Source organism: Gorilla gorilla, chromosome 21 (assembly GCF_029281585.2).
Source record: "Gorilla gorilla gorilla isolate KB3781 chromosome 21, NHGRI_mGorGor1-v2.1_pri, whole genome shotgun sequence".
Classification (NCBI taxonomy): domain Eukaryota; kingdom Metazoa; phylum Chordata; class Mammalia; order Primates; family Hominidae; genus Gorilla; species Gorilla gorilla.
In genome coordinates this window covers 61,409,230-61,434,604 of record NC_073245.2, presented here as the reverse complement: position 1 = coordinate 61,434,604, position 25,375 = coordinate 61,409,230, and the positions used below count along the sequence as shown (strand labels likewise).

Below are 25,375 nucleotides of genomic sequence, written 5' to 3'. Positions count from 1 at the left end.
ATACCCTGTAGTCTGTAATGACATAGCATATCTCATTAATCACTAATAGGTGTTGGAAATACCCCTTGTCATGAAGTGAGCAGATAATGCTCCTTACATTGTTACTATATTAGCTCCCTTCAGAGATGAGCTTTAGGATCTAACTAGATCTTGTCTGATTCTCTCCTATCTTTGCTGTTTTGAAATCCATGCCTTCTATAGATTACAATTAACTGAGGCATGAATTTTCTACCCTTGCAGATTCCACCCTGATTCAAATAGGGCCATTGTCTGCTGAAGCCATTGTGATTTTATGCAGAATACTAGGCAGTCCTTTCCTCTGTCAGAAAGAACAATTTATATGTAATAATAAGTCTCATTATGCTTGGAAGCTTATTTTCCTTGTTGCACAATTGAACCAACCTGCTCATGAAAGCTCCATGACCCTTTACCTAGATGACAGTCAAATATAGTTAGGCAAATAAGTTTCCTTTTGGTTTGTCATTGAGTAAACCTTTGCAACCTGTAATGTTTAGCAAGTGACTACTTCTATATAGTAATTTTCCTTTTAGTTGAGAATTTATTCAAGCACCAAACATAAAAAAGAATAAAAGTGAAATAAGCTTTCTTTTGCAAAAGGGACTTTCTATAATTTGCTACTTTTTATCTTCTTTTTTTTTTTTTTGAGATGGAGTTTTGCTCTTGTCGCCCAGGCTGGAGTGCAGTGGCGTGATCTCGGCTCACTGCAACCTCCACCTCCCAGGTTCAAGCCATTTTCCCACTTCAGCCTCCCGATAAGCTGAGATTACAGGTGCGTACCACCATGCCTGGCTAATTTTTTTTTTTTTTTTAGATGGAGTCTTGCTCTATCGCCCAGGCTGGAGTGCAGTGGTGCGATCTTGACTCACTTCAAGCTCTGCCTCCCGGGTTCACGCCATTCTCCTGCCTCAGCCTCTGGAGTAGCTGGGACTACAGGTGCCCGCCACCATGCCCAGCTAGTTGTTTTTTTTTTTTTTTTTTTTTTAGTGGAGACGGTGTTTCACCGTGTTAGCCAGGATGGTTTTGATCTCCTGACCTTGTGATCCACTCGCCTTGGCCTCCCAAAGTGCTGGGATTACAGGCGTGAGCCACCGCGCCCGGCCATGCCTGGCTAATTTTTATATTTTTATTTTATTTTATTTTTGAAGCAGAGTCTCGCTCTGTTACTCAGGCTGGAGTGCAGTGACCCAATCTCAATTCACTGCAACCTCTGCCTCCCGGGTTCGAGTGATTGTTCAGCCTCAGCCTCCCAAGTAGCTGGGATTACAGGCATGTGCCACCATGCCAGACTAATTTTTTTTATTTTTAGTAGAGACAGTGTTTCACCATGTTAGCCAGGCTGATCTTGAATACCTGATCTCAGGTGATCCACCTGCCTTGGCCTCCCAAAGTGTTGGGATTACAGGTGTGAGTCACTGCGCCAGCCTAATTTTTGTATTTTTAGTAGAGATGGGATTTCACCATGTTGGCCAGCCTAGCCTCAAACTCCTGACTTCAGGTGATCGGCCCACCTTGGCCTCCCAAAGTGCTGGGATTACAGGCGTGAGCCACCGTGCCTGGTTTAGTATGCATTCTTGACTGGGGAAAATTGCAGTGGTAAGTGTGCACTATATAGATATATTGATAATGATCATGATGGCTTTGGATTATCTTTTGAAATTGGAGGATTTCAAAAAATAGATTTGCATATGAAAATGTGCATTTTTGTTGGTTTTTTGAGATGGAGTCTTGCTTCATTGCCCAGGCTGGAGTGCAGTGGTGCACTCAGGGCTCACTGCAGCCTCAATCTTCTGGTCTCAAGCAGTCCTCCCATCTCAGCCTTCCAAGTAGCTGAGACTACAGGTGCATGCCATCATGCCTAGCTAGTTTTAAAATTTTTTGTAGAGATGGGGTCTTCCTCTGTTTCCTAGGCTGGCCTTGAACTCCTGGGCTCAAGCAGTTCTGTCTTGGCCTCCCAAAGTGTTGGGATTACAGGCGTGAGCCACCACACCTGGCCAAAACATGAATGTTTGTATGAATCTCAGCTGTCACTGTGTAAAAGTATTTGAGATCCAAATGACTGCTGTATTTCTCCTCTCTCTCTCTCTTCTTTCTTTGCTAAGTTGATGATGGTTATTTTTTAGCATTGTCTTTATGTCTGACTCTAACAGCTCCTTTTTCCGTTTTATATTTAGCTTTTTTTGTGTGTGTTTTAAATTTTTTTTTTTTGTTTTTGAGATGGAGTCTCACTCTGTCATCCAGGCTGGAGTGCAGTGGTGTGATCTCGGCTCACTGCAAGCTCCGCCTCCTGAATTCATGCCAGTCTCCTGCCTCAGCCTCCCGAGTAGCTGAGACTACAGGCGCCCGCCACCATGCCTGGCTAATTATTTTGTATTTTTAGTAGAGACGGGGTTTCACTGTGTTAGCCAGGATGGTCTCAATCTCCTGACTTCGGGATCTGCCACCCTCGGCCTCCCAAAGTGCTGGGATTATAGGCGTGAGTCAACATGCCCGGCCCTTAAATTTTTAAATTTTATTTTAATAGAGACAGGGTCTTGCCATGTTGCCCAGGCTGGTCTCAAACACCTGAGCTCAAGCGATCCACCTGCCTCGGCCTCCCAAAGTGCTGGGGTTACAAGCATGAGCCATCACACCTGGCCTTTATTTTTTACTTCTGCTTTGGGCTAGAAAACTGAACACCCTGGGCCAGGTGCGGTGGCTCACGCCTGTAATCGCAGCACTTTGGGAGGCCGAGGTGGGCGGATCACGAGGTCAGGAGATCGAGACCAGCCTGGCTAACACGGTGAGACCCATCTCTACTAAAAATACAAAAAATTAGCCGGGCATGGTGGCATGCACCTGTAATCCCAGCTACTCGGGAGGCTGAGGCAGGAGAATCGCTTGAACCCGGGAGGCGGAGGTTGCAGTGAGCGGAGATCACGCCATTGCACTCCAGCCTGGGCAACAGAGCGAGACTCTGTCTCAAAAAACAAAACAAAACAAAAAAAAACTAGACACCCTGCTTCTCAGAATAGGGGATAGGGAATTTGGAAACAAAAACTAGACACCCAAACTTACAAAAATTGTTCAACATAGAAAACTTCTTGGCTCGGGTGAGGCCCCTATTGGTAAAAGGCATGGGCTATGTTAGAAGGTCTTTGGTATTTGGGCTGCTCAGAGGCCTTTTTCAGTTCCCATTCATGCCAGTCTTTGAATAGCTGAGATATTAGAACAACTGGGCTCTAGACTGGAAAGTTGTTAGTATAATATACTATCTACAAAAAGAACCTGAGCTGTTAAAATACCAGAAAATAAACTAGAGCTCATGATTTATTTCTGGAATCAATCAGACAATGAACAGCAATTTTTTATTGCCTGTTAAGCCATAGTAGCAGTGAGAAACTGAAACAAGCAAAAACACTTAGTGATGTAAGAATGTATAAAAGCATCTCAAGGTAAGAAATTCTGTGTTACTACTGACAACTACCATTTAAGTTGAGGGACCTCTAGATAAATCAGACCGCAGAATTTGAGAATTAAACTCAAATTCTGTCATGTAAAGTTCACTTCTAAAAATGATTATTATTTGGACTTATTAGAGATAATGTGCTTTTTTCATATTCTGCAATTTAATATGCCACTATTTATGTACCCAGTGCCTTTTGGTAAAATTTTCCATGAAATTGTATTTGGGTCACCAAGCATATGCCAACGACATTTACGAATAAAGTGGTAGGTATAAAGGGAAAGAAAACACAGGTTTGAAAATCAGTCTTATGTGATTGGACAATATGTAATGTACAGTTCCTTTTAAAAAGCATTATGAGGCTGGGTGTGGTGGCTCATGCCTGTAATCCCAGCACTTTGGGAGGCTGAGGTGGGTGGATCACCTGAGGTCAGGTGTTCGAGACCAGCCTGGACAACTTGGCAAAACCCTGCCATTTCTACTAAAAATAAAAACAAAAAAATTAGCTGGGCATGGTAGCGGGCACCTGTAACCCCAGCTACTCAGGAGTCTGAGGCAGGAGAATTGCTTGAACCCGGGAGGCGGAGGTTGCAGGGAGCCGACATCACGCCACTGCACTCCATCCTGGGGGACAGGGTAAGACTCCATCTCAAAAAAACACCCTAACAAACAAAGCCTAAACATTATGAGATATTCACATTACTCTCATCAGGGAATAATTGGGACTGGAAAAGGAAAGTTCTGCTGTCTCTTATAAATGTGTCTCTGCAAAATATTCTTCACCCAGCTTCCAGGCAATTGTGTCTTTTTTTTTTTTCCCCAGAAGAGTCTCACTCTGTGGCCCAGGCTGGAGGGCAGTGGTGCGATCTTGGCTCACTGCAACCTCTGCCTCCTGCATTCAAGCCATTTTTGTGCCACAGCCTCCCAAGTAGCTGGGATTACAGGCCTGCGCCACCATGCCTGGCTAATTTTTGTATTATTTATTTATTTTCTTTGAGACGGAGTCTCGCTGTTTTGCCAGGCTGGAGTGCAGTGGCGCGATCCTGAGTCACTGCAACCTCCACCTCCCAGGTTCAAGCGATTCTACTGCTTCAGCCTGCCAAGTAGCTGGGACTACAGGTGTGCCATCACGCCCAGCTAATTTTTGTATTTTTAGTAGAGATGGGTTTCCCCATGTTGGCCAGGATGGTCCCAATCTCTTTTTTTTTTTTTTTGAGACGGAGTCTCACTCTGTCACCCAGGCTGGAGTGCAGTGGCGCGATCTCTGCTCATTGCAAGCTCCGTCTCCCGGGTTCACACCATTCTGCCTCAGCCTCCCAAGTAGCTGGGACTACAGGCGCCCGCCATCAGGCTCGGCTAATTTTTTGTACATTTAGTAGAGACGGGGTTTCACCGTGTTAGCCAGGATGGTCTTGATCTCCTGACCTCGTGATCCACCCGCCTCGGCCTCCGAAAGTGCTGGGATTACAGGCGTGCGCCATCATGCCCGGCAGTCTCAATTTCTTAACCTCGTAATTTCCCACCTCGGCCTTCCAAAGTGCTGGGATTACAGGCATGAGCCACCATGCCAAGCCTAATTTTTGTATTTTTAGTAGAGATGGGGTTTCATCATGTTGGCCAGGCTGGTCTTGAACTCCGGGTCTCAGGTGGTCCGCCCGCCTCGGCCTCCCAAAGTGTTGGGATTACAGGCCATGAGCCACCATGTCTGGCCGCTTGTGTCTTTTGAAGACTCTACTGCATGCTGCCTCAAACCGTGACATCATGCCTTCAGTCTTCCCTACTTGTAAATTATAGGTTTCCCCAAAACTTGAGCAGTATGTCTTCAGTTTCAGAAAAAAGACCTACCCTACTAAATTATTATTATTTTTTATTTTCCAGAGTTTATTAACCACTTAACCTCTCAGAACTGAACAAAAACAACATTGTTCCTGGAACACCCTCTTTTTAAAAAAGGTACATATAATTTGGCTTTATAATTTCTGGCCTGTTGATAATCAGTGGTACTTTTGAATTCTTTAATGAGTTGTGTGGAGAATGATTTTTACTTCTGGCTGTAATATTAGAGAAACAAATTTTATGCAGTTTGAATTTCATCTTTACTCTTGATTTAATTAGAAAGTAAGTACAGGAAAAGTTATTGGCAAGAATGTAAAGCCTATGTTCTTTAAATATAGAGACATGAGAATTGATGACTGAAGCTGTCATTAAACATGACTGGCTCAATAAGCTTCTTGGTCATAGTATCTTTTGTAGTTTGCTTTTTTTTTAAAAAAAACCCTTTGATTTCTCAGATTGTTTATGTTAAACATGATTTTCAAACTCATAGAACGAATTTAGCATTGTTTTCTATTGTGAGATAGGGTTATGAATCAAGCTTCGTTGACCACTAGCAGCTTGTGAACATTCAGATAAAAAAGGAGTTTTCTAAGAGTGTTCAAGATTTTCTGGTCTTTTGTCAGGGCAATGCAAAATACACTATGTGGGTTAATACTGCTTCCTGCTTTTAACACTTTCCCTCTAGAAGCTGAAAGCACATTGCTGTACCATATCTCTGAGGTAGTAATTAGTAGACAAGTTAACCCACTTTGAGGATGAGGAAATGGAAGCATAAGGAAATTATTGAAGTTGTACAAAGCTCAGTGAATGGTTTTAAACTCACCACACTGGATTTGTATAATGCTTTTCTTTTCTTTCTTTCTTTTTTTTTTTTTCTGAAACGGAGTCTCGCTCTTGTTGCCCAGGCTGGAGTGCAATGGCGCCACGTTGGCTCACCTCGGCCTCCTGGGTTCAAGCAGTTCTCCTGCCTCAGCCTCCCCAGTAGCTGGGATTACAGGCGTGTGCCACCACACCTGGCTAATTTTGTATTTTTAGTAGAGACAGGGTTTCACCGTGTTGGTCAGGCTGGTCTCGAACTCCTGACATGAGGTGATCCACCCACCTTGGCCTCCCAAAGTGTTGGGATTACAGGCGTGAGCCACCGTGCCCGGCCTAATGCTTTTCTTTTTAAAGAACTGTATTATCGGCTGGGCGCAGTGGCTCACGCCTGTAATCCCAGCACTTTGGGAGGCCAAGGTGGGCGGATCACGAGGTCAGGAGATCGAGACCCTCCTGGCTAACATGGTGAAACCCCGTCTTTACTAAAAATACAAAAAACATTAGCCAGGCGTGTGGGGGCGGGCACCTGGAGTGGGAGGGGGAGGCAGGAGAATGGCGTGAACCCGGGAGGCAGAGCTTGCAGTGAGCCGAGATTGTTCCACTGCACTCTAGCCTGGGCAACAGAGCGAGACTCCATCTCAAAAAAAAAAAAAAAATGTATTATCATGCCTCAGGATTCCTTTAGTATTTTGACTCTGTGATTGCTACAAGTGAGGCTTTGTCAAATATCCTATTATAAAGTGTTTTGGGGAAACTGAGGCACAGGGGAGTGGGTTGCCAGGAGCTGGGAGTGGAATTGAAAGCTACAACTCAGAAGTTTGATCTGATTTAACATTGTTGGTTGCTACTTAGCAGCAAGGGTGGTTTCTTAGAAACTGAGTCTTGGCACTGGTCTGTTTTGCATGAAGATGGTGGTAAATGCAGTCGTGTTTCTAGGTAGATGGCACATGGTTACAGATTACAGTTTCCCTTTTCTGAAAGGAAAAGCCTGTTAACCATTATGTTGAACCAAGCCCCTTCATAGTCAAGAAAATGTCACACAGTACTACTTTTAAAAGTCTCCAGCAGATCATGAACAGGTATTCATTTTTATTGCGTTAAAAGTTTTCTATGTTTGTATAAGTTTAGATTAAAAACTGTTTACAAATATATGTGCTTGAATTTTGTTATTTTTGAGAGTGTCTCCTAGAGAAGGAGAGACGGAAGCTTGATAAAGTTTTAAAACTAGAAAAAAATGAGGCTTATAGTTTTTTAGGCTATAGAGGTAAATTGTTTTTCACTTTAGCATGGTGTGATGGGCTTTCTAGGATGAAAATAATGAAAATCTCTTTTAGGAAGTGTTTCTTTAATCAGACCATCTGACCTCCCAACTGTTACATTTGTGTGGAAAGAAAGTCCTCCATTGCCCATGGCATTGGGCCAAGTGTGAGACAGGGACCACATTCAGTCTCACTTGTATTGCAAGTGCAAAGATCCTGAACAGCCTGGGTTGTTTCCAGGCATTTTTGGTTAATTTTACTGTCTTGCAAGTGAGTGTGCCTCCTCAGGGCTAATCTCTGTCTTTGTCTTGAGCATCAGGTGCATAGTGATTTGTTTGTTTGTTTGTTTGTTTTAAAGTAGTTTGGTCATATTTCTTTTAAAAAAGTTTTATTATTGGGTGATTTAGTATATATAGGCCTGCTATTGGACATTATTTGCTTGACACTGACCTTAAAGCGGTCATTTTGGAAATGATCGTATAAGACGATAGTGATTGACATGCTTCTGTACTAGCGTCTGCCCTGCCTGCAGGTATTTGGATAATGTTTGGAGTCAATGAATTACTATTTTGGGGGGCTGGGAGGGAGAAGTAATGGTGGAGAGTGAGTTTACTTTCAGAAAACATTCAACCATATTGCAGCAAGAAAGATGTGTCAGAAAAGAATCTTAGAAATAACTGGTATAGGCCGGGTGCGGTGGCTCACACTTGTAATCCCAGCACTTCGGGAGGCCGAGGCGGGCGGATCACAAGGTCAGGAGATAGAGACCATGGTGAAACCCCGTCTCTACTAAAAATACAAAAAAAAAAATTAGCCGGGCGTGGTGGCAGGCGCCTGTAGTCCCAGCTACTTGGAGAGGCTGAGGCAGGAGAATGGTGTGAACCTGGCAGGCGGAACTTGCAGTGAGCCGAGATCGTGCCACTGCACTCCAGCCTGGGCGACAGAGCGAGACTCCGTCTCAATAAAAATAAATAAATAAATAACTGGTATAAGGAATGATGTGGGTATTTTAGGTGTATTTAAAGGCTATTGAAAAGGACTTTATTTTGTAGAAAAAGTGGTTTATTCCTTGATGTTTTTTAATTGACCAAGTTTCTCTGGGAGTGGAGCCTCTCAACAAACTAAAGAGAACAGAATAATAGATTTACACGTGATTGCTTAAAGATGTCGTCTTGTGTCTTTGAGGAAGAGTTTAACACACAGATCCTTTCCAGCATTTAAGAATGTGCAATCTGCCATTTATGGGTTCACATGTAATAGATGCTTAATAAGTTTTTGTAGACTATTGAGTGAATATATTTTAGAATTGCTATTGCTTTATAACAGCGAGGCACAGGAGTGCTCCTTTGTATGTGTATATCCATCTTACATCAGATTTACCAAAGGACTTGCAAGGGGAGACATTTAGTGAAATGTTTGTGACGATCTGAAAAGGAGGCTTCTCCAGAATTGGGATGACTTCTTTCCTTCTGTTTTTTTTTTTTTTTTCAGACACATCTTGTTTGGAAATATCACTTATTATGAAGGAGACTGATATGTTGATTAAACAAAAGTATAGCTACTGCATTATAAGTTGTGTTAATCCGGTTTAAAAATTACTTATTAAAAATGTTTTTCTGGCTGGGCATGGTGGCTCATGTCTATAATCCCAGCACTTTGTTGAGGCCAAGACAGGCGGATCACTTGAGGCCAGGAGTTAAAGACCAGCCTGACCAACATGGTGAAACCCCATTTCTACTAAAAACACAAAATAATTAGCCAGGTGTGGTGGTACACACCTGTAGTTCCCGCTACTCGGGAGGCTGACACAGGAGAATCACTTGAACCTGGGAGGCAGAGGTTATGGTGAGCCAAGATCGTGCCACTGCACTCCAACCTGGACGACAGAGTGAGACTGTCTCCAGAAAAAAAATGTTTTTCCATAATTGCTTAAGTATTTCATAGTACAAAGATTTAACAGTCTGTAAGTTGAAAGTGGATAAGACTAACCGTGTATTAGCAGTAGCACAAGATAATTAAAAGACTAAGCACGATTGCAGATAGTTCTGTAAACCATTTCTAGAAGGGTCTGCCTTCTTGTATATTAAATCACTCAGACTGTGCTCAGTATGGTCTAGTCTTGGTAGGTTCACTGCTGAGTGCTGAATACACATTTTGTGACCACTTTTTAGTACATCATGTATAATTTTAAAAAAACTTTCGTAGCGCTCATGTGCCCAGATTCTCCTTCACCACAACCCATGGAAACTATTTGGCACTTGTAAAACGGTAACTGCCAGCCAAGGCAAGATTCTGTTTTTATGAGAAGATTTTTGTGTTACCAAGCCAATCTTAAGAACCAGGAGGACATGGAATTAAGGAATCTTTTAAAAGAAGCACCTATAACTCTATCATTTTGCACCTTTTATGATGGTGCTTATGTATGCTGTGTAAAATTAGGGCTTGAGACTAAGATGAGTATGTTTTGTTGATCTGGTGTCTAAAGCCCTTCAAATAGGGAAAGAACCAGGAGATGAAAGGTTCTCATCTGTGTGGGAGGCAGAAAGGTAGGAAAATGGCAGCACAACACAATTCACAGTAAGAGTGTTTTCCAGCACCAGCGAGATCTGAAGAATCTTTGCGTTTCAAACTTCTCAACCTAATTTTACTGTGTATAAAATAGTGTTTTTCCCTAAGAAGACTCTAACAAAACATTTTGATCTCTCAAGTCCTTAATTTACCTGGTGGAAAACAATCCTTAAAGACAGGTTTAAAGGAAAAGACTTATTTGCATTTAAGGACTTAGTCTTCAGGACAGTACTGTTGAGCAACAGGTTTAGAATTTACACAGAAGTTGTATTTCCAAAGTTCCACAGTTCTTTGAAGGCTGCTATGAACTATATCTATATCAGTAATGAAAAACTTAATTTGTTCCTTGAGTTATGTGGGCAAATGATATATTTTCCCCCATTCATCACTGTGATGTCTGTCCCGGTTTCTCTTTGGGAGAGGAGCATCTGTTTGGGTGTTAAAATATTAGCATCAGGCCAGGCGCAGTGGCTCATGCCTGTAATCCTAGCACTTTGGGAGGCCGAGGCAGGAGGATCACTTGAGATCAGGAGTTCAAGATCAGCCTGGCCAGCATGGCGAAATGCTGTCTCTACTAAAAATACAAAATTAGCCGGGTGTGGTGGTACACGCCTGTAGTCCTAAGTACTCGGGAGACTGAGGCAGGAAAATCGCTTGAACCCAGAAGGCGGAGTTTGCAGTGAGCGGAGATCACACCACTGCACTCCACCCTAGGCAACAGAGCGAGACTCTGTCTCAAAAAAAAAAAAAAAAAAAAATTAGCATCTATTTTTTAGGGCCTTTTGAGATAGAAAGGGGATTTTCTTTTCCTGTCTAAGAATATAAGCTACTTGTTACATTAGTAAGATTGTATTTTGTGGGTTAGTATATGTGTGCTTGAAACAGTATCCCTGGCTCCTCTATCCACTAAATATCAGTAGGTTCCCAATTCTGCACACTGGTTGTGACAACCAAAAAATGTCTCCAGACATTGGCAGATGTCTCCTGGGGGAACAAAATTGCCCCCTTTTGAGAATCACTGCCTTAGATGCTCTGTTCAGGCTTAAATAAGACACATAAAAATTTTAAATTAGCAGGTGACTAATAATTTGTGAGTATTGTTTGTTGCATTTTCATATTTATCATGTTGGAAATTTAAATGTACCTAGTCTTATTTGGAGAGTTTAACTTTTTTTTTTTGGTTTGTTTTGTTTTGAACTACATGTTTCAACCAACTGTTAGATGTTAAGTCCTTTAAGTGAATTTAAGGGTAACATTTTTGAGGCAGTCTTAATTTAAAAAGCCTGTTCCTTTCTCAGCTTCTAGAAAACTTACATATTTATGACTGACTTGAGCCGAGTGCGGTGCCTCACACTTGTAATCCCAGGACTTTGGGAGGCCGAAGTGGGCAGATCACGTGAGGTCAGGAGTTTGAGAGCAGCCTGGCCAACCTGGCGAAATGCTGTCTCTACTAAAAATACAAAAACTAGCCAGGCATGGTGGCTCATGCCTGTAATCCTAGCTACTTGGGAGACTCAGGCAGGAAAATTGCTTGAGCCCAGGAGGCAGAGGCAGAGGTTGCAGTGAGCTAAGTTTGCAACACTGCACTCCAGCCTGGGCGACAAAGCTCTGTCTCAAAAAAAAAAAAAAAAAAAAAAAATTAAAAATTTATCACTGACTTGAAATCCTGGCAGTCAGCCTGCTTTAGAGAACATTAACCAAAAATCCCTTGGTCCACACCCTTTCTAAATTTAGGCATTCATTCAGAGTCTTAAACTGTAAGAGCCACTCAGGACACAGTTGGGTTGCTCTTTCTGGGATGGGGGTAGATTCTGGAGCAGATACTTTACTCCTAGCTCATTTTTTGACCTTGAGACCTGTGGTTGGTGGTGTGAAGTCGTACATACACAAGTGACTTTTTTGTTTTAAAAAGTGCTCTCAAGATAGTTTACAAAAAGCAGGAAAAGGAGGAGTGAGTGAATAAATGAAGAGAGGGGAAGAGAGGAGGAAAAAAGTGTTTCTATTTTAGCAGCTGACGGAAAAAAAAACCCAATGAAATAAGGTCATAGCTGACTTCTGAATGGTTCTGGACTTGTTTCTTGACACTGGCGACTTGTCTTGTAAGACCATTATGTAGATCTTCAATGGAACTCCTCTGTTATTTTGTTTTGATTCTGAAAGTAAAAAGGAACAACTGCACTCTTGGGGAATTTTGTTGAATAAGGTAATACTTATGCCTCTGCTATCCAGAGTCACATTTCGGCTGAGTTTCTTTTGAGTTTTGCAGTCCTTTTTGCTCTCAGTAAGAGAGAATGTGTTAGGACTCCTCAAGTAGCTTAATTGCTCTGGTCATTCATCTCTTTCTTGAGGACCAGCTTTAAAAATCATTTTGATACTTAAAAAAAATTAAAGTAACTTTCTTTATAATAGAACTTCTAATTAGTTGGTTTGCTGGTTTCTGCATTGGTTGGCTATTTCCTGAGAGACCTGTCATTTCTGTTCTTTGTTGCCACTGGTTATTTTTAAGTACTTTGACTCATTAAAAACATTTTCAGCTTTTAAAGGATGGCCATGAAAATGAGCACAACTGTCCTTATTTTTGTCTCGTGAAGAAATTTAATGTATTTAGAAGTAATGCCTTCATTATACTCTTAATTTACAATATGAAGTAAACAAGCTCCAGTGCTTCCCCCCCGCCAACGACACCAGTAAAATTGCCAGTCTGAAATCCATTCCTGTCTTCTTCATCTCCACTTTTGCTTTTAATAGTAGAAATATGAAGTAAACAAGCTCCAGTGCTTCCCCCCCGCCAACGACACCAGTAAAATTGCCAGTCTGAAATCCATTCCTGTCTTCTTTCATCTCCACTTTTGCTTTTAATAGTAGAAATTCTCTAGTATGGTCTTTGTTACTCACATCACTTCTCAGGATCTGTGAGCCTGGGTAGGGGTGTGATAGTTTTCTTGTTTGGGTTCTATAATTAAATGAGACCTCAAACAAGCCTTTTAGGAAAACAATACATCTCTCATCACCATAAAGAAAAAGAAACAGCAGAAGTATCCTACCTTCCATCTGTCAACTTAAGGCCCTAAGGTTGTCAGTCTGAGCCTTGGTCCTTAAGAGGAAGCAGTGTTCACATTCACCTGTTCCTGGTATTATAAACCTAGTTTGCTTTCAGTTTCTTGTAATTTTGAGACCAGAAAGAAACCTTACTATGCCCCAATTACTATAGAAACCTCTCCATACTTTCAAATTTGCATTTTTGAATGTAAGCTATAGTTTGCAATTCTTAATACTCACCAATAAATATTATACCCTACTGATTCTCTTTGTATAATGAATATGCAGAGCACACAGGTATCGTAAATCATTTAAAAAACACTGTGGGAAAGTCACAAGGCCAAGAAACTTACTGTATACCAAGGAGAAACATATTTCGAATAAATCAACATAGCTACATGCTAAATGGAGCTATTTTCATAACTCAGTAGGTGACACCATTTTGACTGAATATTGGCAATTACATATCTCCTCTATAATTTACCTTTTTATTTTCTTTCCCTTACAACTTTTAGGTAGAACTTTAGACTTCATAGCACTGAATTAACCTGCACTGAAAGCTGTTTACCTGCATTTGTTCACTTTTGTTGAAAGTGACCATGTCTCAAGTTCAAGTGCAAGTTCAGAACCCATCTGCTGCTCTCTCAGGGAGCCAAATACTGAACAAGAACCAGTCTCTTCTCTCACAGCCTTTGATGAGTATTCCTTCTACTACTAGCTCTCTGCCCTCTGAAAATGCAGGTAGACCCATTCAAAACTCTGCTTTACCCTCTGCATCTGTTACATCCACCAGTGCAGCTGCAGGTAAGCATATGAATCCAAGTGTCTTCTATTTCAAATGTTTTCTTACCCTGTTTTCTGATCTGATAGGTTGCAGATTTAGGGAGCTCTCACATTTACCTTCAAAAAGCAAAAGAAAGTATCACCACCCACACTTCTTTATCCCAGATACAGAACACTGGTTGTGTAGGGGGTTGACAGGGGCCTCAGTTGACAGACCATTGTAGGTTGTGAGAAAGAGAATTGAACGCTGAAAACTACTCACACTATAAAGCCTCATGTGTTAAAGATCGGTGGCTGGCAGAAAGAATTGAGCAGTAAATACCACCTTGGATATTCATCGTTGTATGGGATAATTCTGCATTTAAAATTATTTCCCAGAACAAGCCAGGTGCCGTGGCTCACGCCTGTAATCCCAGCACTTTGGGAGGTTGAGGCAGGTGGATCAACAGAGGTCAGGAGTTTGAGACCAGCCTGGCCAACATGGTGAAACCCTGCCTCTACAAAAAATACACAAACTAGCTGGGCTTGGTGATGCACGCCCATAACAGCTACTCAGGAGGCTGAGGCAGGAGAATTGCTTGAACCCTGGAGGTGGAGGTTGCAGTGAGCTGAGACTGTGCCACTTCACTCCAGCCTGGGCAAGAGGGAGACACCGTCTCAAAAAAAGAAAAAATAGGCCGGGCACGGTGGCTCACGCCTGTAATCCCAGCACTTTGGGAGGCCAAGGCAGGCAGATCACGAGGTCATGAGTTCGAGACCAGCCTGGCCAATATGGTAAGACTCCGTCTCTACTAAAAATACAAAAAATAGCCGGGCATGGTGGTGCGTGCCTGTAGTCCCAGCTATTCGGGAGGCTGATGCAGAAGAATCACTTGAACCCAGGAGGCAGAGGTTGTAGTGAGCCGAGATCATGGCACTGCACTCCAGCCTGGGCAACAGGGCAAGACTCTGTCTCAAAAATAAATAAAAAATAAATAAATAAATTTCCCACAACTGACGAAGAGCTCTTAAATCTACATAAGTCTTCTTTTTGAATGTCCGTAAGATTTTATCCCAAGTAAGGGGGCAGCCAGATTTACTAGGAAGCAAAAAAGTACATTGACATTTATTTATTTTTATTTTTGTTTTGAACAAGTAAGTTTAAGTCTGGAAGGTTCCAGAAGTAGTTTAGAAATCATAATGGGGATCAATTAGAAATGGAATAAAGAAGCAGAGTTTTTTTTCTCTTCTTTCCTTTCTTATCTCTCGTTTGTTTCACGGGGTCTCTATTGCCTAGGCTGGAGTACGGTAGTGTGAGATTATGGTTCACTGCAGCATCAACCTCCTGGGGTCAAGTGGATCCTCCTGCCTCAGCCTCCTGAATAGCTGGATCATAGGTGTGAGCTACAATGCCCAAATTTATTTTCTTGTTAAAATTTTCTGCATCATGGCCAGGCGTGGTGGTTCACACCTGTAATCCCAGTACTTTGGGAGGCCGAGTGGGGAGATTGCTTGAGCCCAGGAGTTGGAGACCAGCCTGGGCAACATGGTGAAATCCCATCTATACAAAAAAAAAAAAAAACACAAAAATTGGCTGAGCTGTGGTCCCAGCTACTCCAGAGGCTGAGGCAGGAGGGTCACTTGAGTCCAGGAGGTCGAGGCTGCCATGAGCTGTAATTATACCACTGTATTCCATCCAGCCTGGGAGACAGAGCGAGACCCTGTCTCAAAAGAAAAAAAGTCTCCTTCTTGGCTGGCAAGGTGGTTCACACCTGTAATTTCAGTGTTTTGGGATGCCTATTTATTTATTTATGAGACAGAGTCTCACTTTGTTGCTTAGGCTGGAGTGCAATGGTGTGATCTTGGCTCACTGCAACCTCTGGCTCCTGGGTTCAAGCGATTCTCCTGCCTCAGCCTCCCGAGTAGCTGGGATTACAGGTGCCTGCCACTACACTCGGCTGTTTTGTATTTTTAGTAGAGATGGGGTTTCACTGTGTTGCCCAGGCTCGTCTCCAACTCCTGATCTCAAGTGATCAGCTTGCCTTGGCCTCCCAAATTGCTGGAATTACAGGTGTGAGTCATTGTGCCAGGCTGCGAGGCCAATTTAAAAATTAGCTGGGCTTGATGGTGTGCACCTGTTGTCCCAGCTACTTGGGAGGCTGAGGCAGGAGGATTGCTTGAGCCCAGAAGTTTGAGGCTGCAATGAACTGTGATCGTGCTGTCTTACTCCAGCCTGGGCAACAAACTGAGACTGACTCAAAACAAAAAGTATAGAAACATTCAAATCTGATTATTAGGAAAATGAACTAAAGGTACTTTGCCAGTTGCAGTGGCTCATGCCCATAATCCCAGCACTTGGGAGGCCAAGGCAGGTGGATCACCTGAGGTCTGGAGTTTGAGACCAGCCTGGCCAACATGGTGAAACCCTGTCTCTATTAAAAATACAAAAATTAGCCAGGTGTAGCGGTGTGTGCCTATATTCCCAGCTACTTGGGAGGGTGAGGCAGGAAAATCGCTTGAACCTGGGAGGCAGAGGCTGCAGCGAGCCGAGATCATGTCACCGCACTCCAGTCTGGGCAACAGAGCCAGATTCCATCTCAAAAAAAAAAAAAAAAAAAAGGTTTAAACACTTGAAAAATACCTAAAAATATTATAGACAAGAAACTAAGGCTAAAGAAAGAAAACCTAAAACCAATATTCTTATGAATAGGAGACAGGGTCTGACTAAAAAAAAAAAAGGGAGTGGGGATAATAAATAAAAACAATATTCTGCTTCCCAACACCCCCCCTGCAACATGGCAAGACCAGTGAAATAAATGGGGTGTCAGTGTCAATTTTTTTTTTTTTTTTTTGAAATGGAGTCTCGCTCTGTCGCCAGGCTAGAGTGCAGTGGCACAATCTTGGCTCACTGCAACTTCCTCCTCCCGGGTTCAAGCAATTCTCCTGCCTGAGCCTCCTGAGTAGCTGGGACTATAGGCACACGCCACCATGCCCAGCTAATTTTTGTATTTTTAGTAGAGATGGGGTTTCACCATGTTGGCCAGGATGGTTTCAATCTCTTGACCTCGTGATCCGCCTACCTTGGCCTCCTGAAGTGTTGGGATTATAGGCATGAGCCACCACATCCAGCCTAGTATGTGGGTATTTCTATACCAGAGTTACCTTATAACAAAGTCTTTTCATCCCCTTCCTTGTGCCTGTTTCCTTTCAGTTTCCTCCTTTGTCTTCTCATTTCCTTTACTTTATAAATCTGTTTTTTTTTTTTTTTTTTTTTTTTTTGAGACGGAGTCTCACTCTGTCGCCCAGGCTGGAGTGCAGTGGCACAGTCTCGGCTCACTGCAAGCTCTGCCTCCTGGGTTCACGCCATTCTCCTGCCTCAGTCTCCCGAGTAGCTGGGACTACAGGCGCCCGCCACCATGCCCGGCTAATTTTTTTGGTATTTTTAATAGAGATGGGGTTTCACCTTGTTAGCCAGGATAGTTTTGATCTTCTGACCTCGTGATCCGCCTGCCTCGGCCTCCCAAAGTGCTGGGATTACAGGCGTGAGCCACCATGTCTGGCCTATAAATCTGTTCTTAAGAGTGTTTGCTTCTCCCACTCAGCTGCGTGGCATCTTCCATGCCACCCCCACAATTCCTTGGACTGGTTCAGCAGATAGCATTCTTGATTTTTCGTAGTCCTGGAGAGATGTTATTTTCCCCATATTTGCCATGTGAGACTCTCTTAAAAGGAAAAGGCACAGACTGTTCCGTCCTCTGGGATTTATTGCTTTTTCTTCTAATGAATTCTGGTGTCCAAATCCTATTGACTTTGTAAAACTCCTGCCCACCAACATCATTTTATTTTATTTATATAATTATTAGAAATAGATAAGGTCTGAGGATGGCAGCCTTTGGAGAAAAGACTAGAGGATGCCCAGGAGTGAGAGTTTCACTGTATGGAAGATGACAAGTGTTGTTTGAGAGATGGTAGTGGCATGTTGAGTTTAGCGAAGTAATGGGCGGGGTACAGCTGGCGGCTGTTTCAGTAACCAGTGTCTGCTCAGAAGACCTTGTATTCCAGTTGGTTTTAATAGCAGTGCTTCATCTGATTTCAAATCTTGCTTGCCTGCCATGGGGTTAGTTAACTCCCCTGACTTCACTCTCTTTTGAAGACACACCCTCTCCTAGATTACCTGGCTTCAACTGGTTCAGAAAAGACCCTAGTTGCGTCTTCTCTGGGAGTGTACTCCTGGAATGATTTGCAGTTTTGTATCATGGCTGCCTACATTTGTAGACCTTCCATTTGTTTTTCGTCTATTTTCATATCCCTAGGAGAATAGTAGTCTTATATACTGCTAGTTGACTTCAGTGCTCTTAACGTTTTCACTTCCTTCTCATGTGGCGAACCCCATAGAGAAAAATCCCAGTTGTGTCTTGTGAATGAGTTAGTTTGTTTCAGCAAGATCCAGCTTGAGTATAAGCTTTTGTGTGAGCAAGGTCCAGCTCACTGTCAGGTAAATATTGTCCATACTGCTTGTGCATTTATAACCCACCTGGAATGTTTTCTATTTTTTATACTCTTGAAAGTGGTGCTGTAATTCAAAATACATATTTTCAAACTGATGAGGTTGTCTTAAACAAAAACTATACTTAGACAAGATTATAGATTTTTGAAGTTGCTTCTTTTTTCATCCTTGCCAATGGGTCAAAGAAAATATGTGCTGCTTTTTGGAATATTTGGGTTTTAGTTTTTTTGGAGTCTTTCTTTGCCGCCTAGGCTGGAGTGAGTGGTGTGATCATGTCTCACTGCAGCCTCGACCTCCCAGGCTTAAGCAATCCTCCCACCTTGGCCTCCTGAGTAGCTGGGCCTTCAGGTGCATGCCACCACGCCCAGCTAGTTTTTTTTTTTTATTCTTTGTGGAGATGAAGTCTCACTATGTTGCCCAGGCTTGTTTTGAGTTGCTGGGCTCAAACAATCTGCCTGCCTTGGCCTCCCAAAATGCTGGGATTACAGGTGTTAGCCACCCCGCCTGGCCATATTTTGCTTTTAAAACTCCAAATAGTGTATGGTTGTTTGGGATTCTGAACAGAGACAATTCTCAAGCACCTGTGATTGATTGCCCGTAAGTTTTCCAGCTCTGGGCCGCCTCTTGTCTGCAGCTTAACTTCTGGCTCCTCTCCTGCTTGTTTGCACAAGGACCTTAGGGCAGGGAGAAGAGGTGATGGGAAGACAGTTTTTTCACTTGTTAGCAATCTGGGCAAAAGGTTTGAAGATGCAATTGCCTGGCTAATTTTGCATTTTAGTAGAGACGGGGTTTCACCATGTAGTCTCAAAGTGAGTATTTTGTATTGTCTTTGGTTTCAGTTATCCTTGTCATTCCCCTTATCTTAGAGAATGAAAGTCTGACTATAATTTTAAAATTTGCTAATCATTATTCAAGAATTCAGTCTTTTTAGAACATGGAAAGGAAAAAAATAATTCAGTCTTTGAAACTTGTTTGTTATCTGTATTAACAGCACATTCTGGAACTTAATTCTTGCATATCTGGAGTTAACTTTTTTCCCAGCCATCTAAGGACACGGAGATATGGAGTTGTCTTTTGCAGCTGTAGCGTAAGATGATATAGTATGAGAGATAAGGAATTGACGCTGTCTGTTTCTGATCCTAACCTTGCAGCAAAGATAGTATAATTAAGGATGAGTTATTTATCTCATTATGCCTCATTTTCCTTCACACGGAAACCTCAAGCCTTGAATAAAATCAAGTGTTTCTTTTCATTTGACTGAAAGTAACATAAGGCACAAACATGAATAGTCACCATAGCATAACACGGTTCAGTTGCCTTTGAAGTCAGACACATCTGGGTTTGAGTCTCAGCGTGTTACTAGCTGTGTGATCTTGTGCAAGTTACTACTTTTTTGTTGTCGTTGTTTCCTCATCTGTAAAACAGGGATAATACCCACCAAATAGGTTTATTGTGAGAATTAAATGAGAGCATATATGTTAACCTGTGGAGCACAATGCCTAGTAAATGCTTGAGAAATGGTAGCTGTAATTCTGGCTACTTGGGTAGCTGAGGCAGGATTAAGCATTTAATTAAGCATTTAAGAAAAACAATATTTACCACTCACAAAACTAGCTTAAAAATGTTGTTTTAAAACATAATTCTATTTGAAATGTGTCTTTATAGACACATTTAGGCAACTAGGGACTGGGAGCAGTGGCTCATGCCTGTATTCACAGCACTTTGGAAGGCCAAGGCCGACAGATCACTTGAGGTCAGGAGTTTGAGACCAGACTGGCCAACATGGTGAAACCGCATATCTACCAAGAAATACAAAAATTAGCTGGATGTGGTGGTGTGCACCTGTAGTCCCAGCTACTCAGGAGGCTGAGGCAGGAGAATCACCTGAACCTGGGAGGTGGGGGCTGTGATGAGCTGAGATGGCACCACTGCATTCCAGCCTGGGTGACAGAGTGAGACCCTTTATCAAAAAATAATTAATTAAAATAAAAATAGAAGTCAGTCATTTTTCTATAACTGTTGTATTTCCTCTACAGGATTTTTTTTGCAGACCTTAACTTCGGGATTCCCTTTATTAACTTTTTATTATATTTTGGCTAATATACTTTCTCACTTGAACTTTTAATAATTTAGGTAGTTTGGCTGTGTGTTCATCTCTAACCGCGTATTTTCTTTTTACCTACAAGTTGTTCAAAGAGGAGAAGTTGTTCTCTCTTGGGTGATTTAGATTATTTGAAAAATCAAGAGATGTGGTATACTTTTGGTTCTATCAAAACCAAGATTCTAGCCTTGCTACCAACAGAATGCAGCAGAGTGGCAGGTAGCACTGGATGGGGAAAGTCCTAGAGAAAGGCAAGACAGTTCATGAAAATAACTTTGTGTGTTTTTTTTTTTAGCTTTTTCCCCTTCAGCATTTATCCATGAGACAATCACCAAGATGACCCAGGGATTGTACTGCGTTGCAGGCTTCTGCCATTTGACCTTCCTGCCTGCCAGGGTTTTGAGTTCATGCTGTTGTTTGTACTTAAATGAGTAGCCTGGTGGACTGCAGAACATATAATAAAGGAGACCCCTGATGTCCTGATGTGTGAAGTGTCAAGGGGGGTAAAGGATTCTTTATTTATTTATTTATTTATTTTTGAGATGGAGTCTCATTCTGTGGCCCAGGCTGGAGTGCAGTGGCGCGATCTGCTGGGATTACAGGCATGAGCCACCGCGCCCGGCTTTTTTTTATTTTGAGATGGAGTCTCTGTTGCCCATACTGGAGTGCAGTGGTGCAATCTTGGCTCACTGCAACCTCTGCCTCCTGGGTTCAAGTGATTCTCCTGCCTCAGCTACCCAAGTAGCTGGAATTACAGGTGCATGCCACCACGCCTGGCTAATTTTTGCATTTTTAGTAGAGATGGGGTTTCACCATGTAGGCCAGGCTGGTCTCGAACTCCTGACCTCAAGTGATCTGCCTGCCTTGGCCTCCCAAAGTGCTAGGATTGCAGGCATGAGCCACTGCACCTGGCCAATAAAGGATTCTTTGTTTTTTTCCTTTAGTGGAAGCTGTGCACTGAGGGAATCCTAAAAGTAAGACCTACAAGAAAAATCAGCTATGAAGGCAAGTTGCCTCACCCCTAAAGGCGCCAAATTTAAATGACCTAGACATACTGAAATCCAGGTTTCCCTTGTAAATTATTTGTAAGTGAGATAAAGTGATATTCAGTGATAACATCAGAAGAGTAAAAGCTTCAATTAATTTTTTCTTTTTTTGAGACGGAGTTTTACTCTGTCATCACCCAGGCTGGAGTGCCGTAGCGTGTTCTCGGCTCACTGCAACCTCAACCTCCCGGGTTCAAGTGATTCTCTTGCCTCAGCCTCCTGAGTAGCTGGGATTACAGACACGTACTACCACATGTGGCTAATTTTTGTATTTTTAGTAGAGGCAGGGTCTCACCATGTTGGCCAGGCGGGTCTTGAACTCCTGACCTGAGGTGATCTGCCCGCCTCTGCCTCCCAAAGTGCTGGGATTACAGTTGTGAGCCACCACACCCGGCTGCTTCAATTGATTTGTTAAATTCCGAAGTAGTGAATCTCAAATCTTTGGGGTGCATCAGAATTACTTTGAGAACTTAATAAAAATAGAAATGCTCATGCCTTAAATCCTATCACTTTGGAAGGCTGAGGCGAGAGGATCACTGGAGCCCAGGAGTTTAAGACCAGCCTAGGCAACATAGGGAGACCCTGCCTCTGCAAAAATTAAAAAATTACCCAGGTATGGGCCGGGCATGGTGGCTCACGCCTGTAATCCCAGCACTTTGAGAGTCCGAGGCGGGCAGATCACAAGGTCAAGAGACCAAGACCATCCTGGCCAACATGGTGAAACCCCATCCCTACTAAAAATTCAAAAATTAGCTGGGTGTGGTGGCGCATGCCTGTAGTCCCAGCTACTCAGGAGGCTGGGGCAGGAGAATCGCTTGAACCTGGGAGGCGGAGGTTGCAGTGAGCTGAGATCATGCCACTACACTCCAGCCTGGCGACAGAGCAAGACTGTCTCAAAAAAAAAAAAAAATTAGCCAGGTATGTTGGTGTGTGCCTGTAGTCCCAGCTACTCAGGAGGTTGAGGTGGGAGGATTATTTCAACCCAGGAGGCTGCAGTGAGCTATGATTGTGCCACTTGAGCTCCAGCCTGGACAGCAGAGCAAGACCCCATTTCAAAAACTGAAAAAAAGGGTGGTTATGTTTTCAAACAAGAGCCCACAAACACATTGCAGCATCAAAACAAACATTGTCTTAATTTGTGTGAAGTACTGCTGTGTGTTTAAATCAAGTTTGCAAAATATCTTTCATGAGAAGTAATTGGAAGAGAATTTTGAGGCTGGATGTGGTGGGTCATGCCTGTAATCCCAGCACTTTGGGAGACTGAGGCAGGTGGATCACTTGAGGTCAGGAGTTCGAGACCAGCCTGGCCAGCATGGTGAAACCGTGTCTCTACTAAAAGTACAGAAATTAGCTGGGCATGGTGGCAGGTGCCTGTAATCCCAGCTACTCGGGAGACTGAGGCAGGAGAATTTCTTGAACCCAGGAGGTGGAGGTTGCATTGAGCCAAGATCACACCACTGCACTCTAACCTGGGGACAGAGTGAGACTGTGTCTCTTAAAAAAAAAAAAAAAAATTTCAGTGCATACACACACAATCTCTTTTTTTTGTGTTGTTTATAAAAAACAACAAAAAAGGATAAGAAGGGGATGACAGGATGAATTATCAAGATAAGACCAGGCCTCTTAAACCATGACCATAGAAAGTGTTCAAGGTTCAAGTGACATATTACAGTCAATGTCAGGTTTCATGAATTTGAGAGCTCACACTTTTCATTTCTAGGAATTCACAGTACTGCTGACACTTGGAAATCAGCAATGGGGAGCTGAGTGAACTGGTATTAAAAAGGTCAAACACATAGCTGCTGCTAAAGCTTTGGAGGGAACAAAATTTCCTAAGCCCATAGTCAGCCCTTTTGGTAGCGAAGGAAGGAATCCAGGTCTTATGCATGGGCCAAACAGGTACCTTTCAAAAGTGTGTCTGGAGGTACCATGTAGTATGTATATGAATGGTTTCTTAACAAACTTGTTGATTTTGAAAGCACAGATTCTACACTACCAGTGACAAATGCTTATTTTTTGGGAATCCTTAACCTCATTGTAAAGCAGTGGTTTCCAATCTATGATGCTTTAACGCCTGACAATCTGGAAAGGCGGTCATAGGAAGGATGGCGGGTGACCAGATAATTTCAAAGATTTCTGAAAAGTTTAATGAAAATATATTTTTGATAAGAGTGTATAGATTAGCAAGAATATAAGTTTAATTTAGAGTCACATCAAGTCAGTGTGGTAATATTGATTGTAATTTTGTTGGTCAGAAGTGCTTATTGCCAGTTGTATGTCTCTTAGTTACTAAAAAGAATGAGAAAAATGTAAATATTACTTAAATACAAGCCAGCAGGTAGTATCTCCTCAGACAAGGAGCCCATTCAGGGAGCATACTAATCAAGAAGGCATGGCTGGTGAAGGGTTGGGGATCAGTGACCTGGAGGCTATGTCATTAATGGCTGTTTTAGCAGAGACCCCCTCACATGCATGAAGTCATCCCAGGTCTTCGTATGTAGGAAGGAATCTGGGAAGTTACCAGTCACATCTTTCTTGTTACTTTTGATTTCTTTGCAGTATACTTTCTTCATGTTTATTCTCTATTGCAGACAAATTCTGTGGATCAGAGCTGCTCTTAAAATGATTCAGGCTGTACTTAAAATGCAATTATATGAATTTTGTAAAAAATATAATTCTAATGCAAGGAAGAGAGAGATCTGTAATTCATGTGGCCCTCTGTGCAAACCCCAAAGATATTCTTATAGATTTGATTCATGCATTAAATTTAGTTGAACCAGTTATAGTACAGAATCAGGTCTTTTTTATTTCTCTCTATATACATCCTAAAGAGGCATTTTAAAGTGGATTTTTATGTGCATTTAGATTTTGCCATTTCTAGTGTTCTGTTTTTGATATGAAAGTGTTGTTTTTAAATATTGTGCACTGACACTAATCTTTCCAGGCTGGTTTTCTTTTTAAATGGTTTTTAAAGGTTTATGGATTGGATGAACTGAAAGAAAAAAAAAATTGGAAAATGAATAGCATGTATTTTCTGAAGTTGATAATTTTGAGATAACTTGTTGTGTATGAAAATGGAACTCATTTTCGTAGCAAGTATGACCACAGGTCAGATTCATTAGAAATGTCAAGAATGGAAATACCTGAATATTTTGTGGGCCTTGTGTGACTTCTGTGAAGAGAATTGGGTTGCCACCTCCTCACTGATTTTTCACCTTTAAGTTGCACATCATGTTGTATTGTAACTCTTTGAGTGTGCTTTGTGTTTTTTGAACTCCTCTGGGGCAGGAATTGTGTTTCTTTTTTTGTTTTAGACAGAGTTTTGCTTTTGTTGCCTCATGTGGAGTACAGTGACGCAATCTCGACTTACTGCAACCTCTGCTTCCTGGGTTCAGGCAATTCTCCTGCCTCAGCCTCCCGAGTAGCTGGGATTACAGGCATGTGCCACCATGCCTGGCTAATTTTTTGTATTTTTAGTAGAAACGGGGTTTCACCGTGTTAGCCAGGCTGGTCTCGAACTCCTGACCTCAGGTGATCCACCCACCTCGGCCTTCCAAAGTGCTGGGATTACAGGTGTGAGCCACCCTCACTGCAAGGTCCGCCTCCCAAGTTCACACCATTCTTCTGCCTCAGCCTCCTGGGTAGCTGGGACTGCAGGCACCCACCACCATGCCTGGCTAATTCTTTGTATTTTTTAGTAGAGATAGGGTTTCACCATGTTAGCCAAGATGGTCTTGATACCCTGACCTTGTGATCCGCCTGCCTTGGCTTCCCAAAGTGCTGGGATTACAGGCGTGAGCCACCACGCCTGCCCAGGAATTGTGTTTCTTAAGCTTAGCACAGTGCTTTGCATCCAGTTAGTAATGTAATAAATGCATCGTTCAATACTGTGTACAGACATACTTCTGAGTGCAAGCCAATAATCTTGTAAATCAGTACAACCAAGGTTATATTGATTAAGTATTCTCAAACAGT

The 25,375-nt window shown here is 42.4% G+C and overlaps 1 protein-coding gene across 16 annotated transcripts in view; it reads left to right on the top strand.

The window, feature by feature from the left end:
* Positions 1–25,375, top strand: part of STAU1 (staufen double-stranded RNA binding protein 1) — a 74,851-nt gene that overhangs the window by 8,468 nt on the left and 41,008 nt on the right. For 2 of the 16 annotated variants that reach the window (XM_055373178.2, XM_055373182.2), the window contains exons 2-4: positions 5,342–5,416; positions 20,650–20,857; positions 21,299–21,359. The exons of 2 other annotated variants lie outside the window; for them this stretch is intronic. In XM_055373178.2, coding sequence (XP_055229153.1) covers positions 20,837–20,857; positions 21,299–21,359 — 82 coding nt within the window. In that variant the 5' untranslated portion in view covers positions 5,342–5,416; positions 20,650–20,836. Of the gene's footprint in view, positions 1–666; positions 791–837; positions 1,615–5,341; positions 5,417–13,499; positions 13,789–20,649; positions 20,858–21,298; positions 21,360–25,375 lie in introns of those variants that run through there. 12 more of the 16 variants (XM_019016969.4, XM_019016967.4, XM_055373179.2 and 9 more) reach the window with 9 other exon arrangements.